Source organism: Cryptomeria japonica, chromosome 9 (genome assembly GCF_030272615.1).
Source record: "Cryptomeria japonica chromosome 9, Sugi_1.0, whole genome shotgun sequence".
NCBI classification, from domain to species: domain Eukaryota; kingdom Viridiplantae; phylum Streptophyta; class Pinopsida; order Cupressales; family Cupressaceae; genus Cryptomeria; species Cryptomeria japonica.
The window spans coordinates 56,877,684-56,883,692 of record NC_081413.1 but is presented as its reverse complement, the minus strand read 5'-3'; the positions used below and the strand labels follow the sequence as shown (position 1 = coordinate 56,883,692).

The 6,009-nt window shown below is 34.7% G+C and overlaps 1 protein-coding gene across 1 annotated transcript; it reads left to right on the top strand.

Moving 5' to 3' along the window:
* Positions 1 to 1,584: 1,584 nt before the first annotated feature.
* LOC131040505 (phospholipase A1-Igamma2, chloroplastic-like) lies at positions 1,585 to 2,928 on the top strand. The gene has a single exon (XM_057973450.2). The coding sequence runs from the start codon at positions 1,585 to 1,587 to the stop codon at positions 2,926 to 2,928; it is 1,344 nt and encodes a 447-aa protein (XP_057829433.2).
* The last annotated feature ends 3,081 nt before the right edge of the window (positions 2,929 to 6,009 follow it).

Here is a 6,009-nt window from a genome sequence, read left to right as displayed (position 1 = left end):
GGTCAAGAAAAAAAATGATTGTTTGGATGAAAAGATAAAGAGATTAGAAGAGGAAATAGTTTACAAATGAAGGAAAACTCAAAATTGAATGAAGAGAATGATAAATTAGTAGCATGCAATGAATGTATAAGGTCAAAGCCATTGATGATTTGTTTGAATTCTTATGTTATTTCTATTGTTCTTCTTGATACATTAAAGATCGTGTGGGATTTTTATGAAGGATATATTGATGAGTATGTTATTGAGTTGTATGGGTTTTATTTGAAGGTATCATCATGCATCATAGTCGACTGTCATCGCCTCTATTAAATGATGTTTGTATGACTTTCAATCTAGTGAATTTATATTGTTGGGTTCTATAGAATTTATTTCAATGTTCTAATTCCATATGTTTCATTGAATATGGACTTAAATGTTGACAACAAATCTTCCATTTACCTAGTTTTTGTTCCTTTACAATGCTCTAGTTATCTCTATTTAAAACTAATGTTGGTTTATTCTTATGCTTGTTCACCCTTCCTCTTCATGATAAAATAGATTATGTCTAGATTATTACTTAGCATATTGCATGCGTTTTCATCCTACTATGTAATTCCTCTATACACATGTGCCCCACTTACACAAGTTATTCTCCTTTATTCCTTCTAGCTTAAACACATGACCAAATGTATACCTTTTATGCACTTTCATTCATGTCGTGCATCTTTTCTCCACCTATTCTCAATGCCTCAAAGGATCTGGAAACGATTGCTCTAATTTAGATATATTGTTTTCATTTAACCTAAGATGCTCTTTCATAAAATAAGTCATATAGAAAATAGTGTAATGCCTCACACATGAATAAAAAAGATTGATTTAGTATCTTCCTTGCCATTATCCTTAGTTGTTTTTCTTATTTAACACCTAATAAATCTCCATTTTAGTTTGTGAATGCGTCCACAACATTATTATTTCACAAAGACAATAATAAAGTGAGTTAAAATAAAAATTTAATAGTCGAGCATACAATAAATTCGTTATAGAGATCTATGGGATGTTTAAGATTTTTTTAACACGTACTATTCGTTGTGGAGCTTCGCCGATTTTTCGCCAGTCTTTGTCTTTTCTCGTTATAGTAGGAATTGCAGGCGTTTCGAGAGACAATATCAGCCAATACTTTTTTCGGATAATACCTTTACCAGATATTGTGTTTGCCAGTTCAATTCAACAGGTTTGACAAATATAAGTTCAAGGGAAAGCTCAGCCAATAATATTTTAGTTTTACTTTTCAAAATATTAGTGGTGGGCTGGACAAAGTAACCCAGACCAAGTCCAATAGTATAATTTGACTTGTCTCACGAATGCTAAGTCAAGGGAACGACTCACGAATGCCATCAAATTCTTCCATCATCCCATCCCATTCTCTATTTATATCCACTACCCTGAAACTTAAAAAACAAAGGAAATTTGTGAATCGGGCCATCAAACAAAGATTTCAGTATTAACTAGAGAGCAAGAGATTTCAGATTTCAGTATAAACCATAAAGTAGATTGTTTTTCTCTCAAGAGCTGCAAGTGTTTCTAACAAGTGTAAGAATCCAGATTATGGCAATATCTCGATTAGTTTTGGGTAATTGGAAGGAGGCAAATGATAAAACTAATGGAGATGCAGAAGACAAACCAAACCAATTAAAGGTTTGTGATATGTGGCGAGATATCCAGGGTGACAACCATTGGAATGGCTTGCTCGACCCTATTAACCCACTTCTCAAAGCAGAGGTACTCAGATATGGTGATTTTGCACAGCAAAGCTACGATTCATTTGACAATACGCCCTCTTCCACATACTATGGGAATTGTAAGCGCAGCAAAAGCTCGCTCGGCCAGAGACTGGATTTCCTAAATTGTGGGCGTGGATATCAAGTTACCAAATATATATACGCCAATACGAGTCTTTTGGACTCCATTTTTGGCGAGGAATCAAGTGAAGGCGTTGCCTGGATAGGTTATATTGCAGTTTGCACTGACCCAGATGAGATAAAGAGATTGGGAAGACGTGACATAGTTGTTGCATGGAGAGGCACGCAGACTCCATTTGAATGGATGCAAAATCTCAGAGACATATTGGTTCCTGTTATGACATCAAAGGCTACAACATGCTCCAACATCCAAACCATTTCAAATCCAGATGCCAGGATAGAGAAGGGTTTTCTCAGTTGTTATACGGCCACCGACGAGGACTCTGTTAGATGCAAGCGTAGTGCAAGGGACACTGTTGTGGGTGAGATAACCAGATTAGTGAGGGAATACAAAGAGAAAGAAGAAGATTTGAGCATAACATTTACTGGACATAGCTTGGGAGCTGCACTGGCAACCCTCAGCGCATATGACATAAAACAAATCATGGTGAATGAATATGGTGTGACCTCAATTCCCGTCACAGTGTTTGCCTTCGCGTCTCCGAGGGTAGGAAACCTGTCATTTGCCCAACATATGGAAGAGATTGGCGTCAAAGTGCTGCGTGTGGTAAACCACAAGGACCTGGTTCCAAAAGTTCCAGGTATTTTTTTCAATGAAAATTTGGGATGGCTGACAAGCCTTCTGCACTGGCTTCCCTGGGCATATGTTCATGTCGGAGTAGAGATTAGTTTAGATAGCAGCAGCTCGGCTTTCCTGAAGCACATGCATAATCCTGAAAATTTACACAACTTGGAGGTTTATTTGCATGCACTTGATGGCTTTCAAGGAAATAACAAACTACCCTTTAAGCCCTCGGGAAGAGATCCAGCTCTAGTTAACAAACACTCTGACTTACTTATTGAAAGCCTCCAAATCCCTTCTAACTGGTGGGAAAAGAGAAATAAGGAAGTGGTGAAACGCATAGATGGCATGTTGGTCTACTCCCCTACAACTCCAACCCCTGTTCCTCTTCCACAGATTCCCCTCTAATCCAATCTATTCTACTTCATCGCTTTTTAATTTTTCCACCACAGAGAATCCCAGCTCTGCGGGAACTAGAATTATTCCGGATACAATACTCAAACCGGTCACTACCATTCGTGTTTATAATTGTTGGTAACCCATATAATATTATGAGGTTAACTTTGTTGGATAAATGCTGCTGCCTCATGAAATAGATCATTGTTTATAGTACTGTAAAAAGCTTATTTCAGATAATTTTTGTTAATAAATTACGTCAGGAGAAATCGGGCACTGGTTTCTGAAATTGGGCTTTGTATTAATTTCTATGGAGCTTTAAAAGCAGCAATACAGTTTTCAATTTTTGTAAGGATTTCAAGTTTTATAATAGTGATGCAATAAACTAGATCAGGAAAAAGTGAATATTGGACAATCCATTCGATTAATAAGAACATGGAGTGATTTCAAAACAGCTTTTTAAAAAACAACATTTACTTAATTTTCTTTAATTTAAGATAATACCGAATCTCATTACATTCTTGTGCTTTCATTTATATACTTCGTTTCTCCACTTCAATCACCTTATATGCAAGGTGATCACATTGAAATCAATAGATGGTTATTAATATTTGTACAATATTTCTAGGTTATTATATTCATTAATGTACTCTAAGTTGATAGCATACTATTCTAAGATGTAAACAAGTTGACGAGATCTACTTAAGAAGGTCAAAATGTGTGTATAAAATTTGAACAAGATATAAGATAAAATAAATGAAGCCCTCTTCTTATCAATTGGTTCCTCATACATTGGTAACACACTTTCAACCTTTATGTTTTTCTTAATCTTAATGCAACAAAAGCTCACTTGGAGAGAAACTAGAATGCTCAATTGTTGGCATGGCTAGATCAAGTTACCAAATATACATATGCCAATAAGGCTAAATTATGGGTGTGGCTTCCAAAATATAAATTATATAATATATTTAAAATTTTTGCAAATAGAATTCAAAAGTAAAAAATGCAATTAAATTTTGTATCAATTAAAATGAAAATTGAAAAATTAAAAAAACTAAAGAAATTTTTTAATCCATGTGCTAATTATTCAAATCAACTATGTAAATCACTCGATACGTAATAAAGCATCCGTGTTCAATCAAACTTAAAAACCAATCACTGGTAACCATACAGGGAGTACATGTCAAAAACACCCACAAATCAAACTGTATTAGAAATCAAGTATAGAAGTGAATTTTCCATAATGTATACAAAAAAATATATTGAAAAAGGGGTCTAGTAACAATGTACACAAGAATATACAACAATAAGAGTTAAAGAAATCTTTGAGCAAGCACTTTCAATTTTTGAAGTCTAAAAGTAACAATTTCAATATTGATTGTACATATAGATCACAAAGAGACTAAATAGGACTAAAAAACTTATGGCTACTAAAAGAAATAGTTCTAAGGCTAAATACGTATTACAATAAGAAATAATGTAATTTTACCTATGAGGCGATTAGGAATGCCTTAGGCCAATTTTTGCAATTGAATATTGATACCATTAACTTGTTTCTCATATCCTCTGCTCATATTCTAGTTGAGATTGGTTTGTCAAAGGCTCTTCCAAGTGATGTTGTTTTGCAGTTGCAAGATCATCCCAAGACTTAACTGGTTGATTGCAAAGGAATTATTTTTAGGTGTAGGCACTTCTTTTCTATAGGGAAGTTAGCTTCAAACTTCTCTCATGGTTCTCGAAGTCCCACTCCTCTTGGTGGACTAATTCTCAATGTTAATATCTTATGATTTACCTAGGTGACTCCAACGATTCAAATGTCTTCGAGTTGTTCTCTCCTGGTTTAGTAACCTTTGAGGATAACTTTATCCCTTTTGACTAGACCATTGATTAGACTGATGTTCCTTTTGTTGTGCTCCCTAGTGTTATTTGTTAGAGAATTTTTAACTTTAGTTATGCTTATTTGTTTAAGTTCACTTAGTGGTTCTTTAGTTTACCTTTAATTGAGATTTATTTAGTGTTTTCATGCTTTACGTTAGTTCTCCTAAATTTAGCTTAGGAAAAATTTGTGCTCTCTATAAAAGAACAATATTATGTATTGTAATCTACATTTTATAATGCTTACTTTTGAGGATTATAGCTTTGTTTTGTTGTTTTCATTTGTGGAAGGTGTTCCTTGTTTGCCATTTGATCTTGTAGGTACTCGTGTTGTAAAATTCAACATGCTATCAAAGTTCAAATTCGGAAAACCCCCTTCATTTCTTTTCTTGAAAGCGTTGTAGGGTCAAAACTTTGCTTTTGTGTGGATCCAGACTAAAGCATGATCTTCAATGCAAATTCTAGAGGTCACTGATTTTTTGGGTCACATCCAAAGTAGCCAAAAACCCTAAGATTGCATGTCATTTCATGAAAATTTGGAAAAAAAATAATGTGGGGACTGACTTTGACTATATGGAAACTAATATGGTCACACGGACATGTACATCCATACATGTTTTTACATAGATGGATCAATCATAGGTTCAAAACAAAAAATTTCAATCACTCAAATTTTTGAGAAAAAAATTCAAAAAATGTTGATTTGTTTTGGAAAAAGTAGGCATGATTTTTTATAGGTCTATATAGACCTACACATGTAAGTCTATACCTTATTAATGAAATATTACTAATGTCATAAGTGACATCCACATTTTGATCACCAACTTAACCATTTCAACTACCAGCTTTGTAGTTTGACTGCCACATAGGCAACACAATTAGCCTACCACATTAGTTGTCTAGAAGGACAATATCACTCGAGCGAGCATTCGAGTGACACTAGGCTAGGCCTGGCTTTCTAGTCCTTTCCATGTCCATTTTCTTTGTGCATTTATTGTAGTCCGTTGAGTAGTTCTTTTGTTATTTTATGGCCCATGACTTGGCTGAGGATGGCCATTTGACAAGTGACTCTTCTTGTGGCAAAAGTAAACGTGGAGAAAAGACATTCAAGGATGCGTTGGTAGATTGCGAGAGGCTGTCAGAGAATGCTGGATTTCTCCCTCAGCAAAAGGAATCCATCATCAACCATAAAGGAATCAAACAATGAAGGGGAATAGA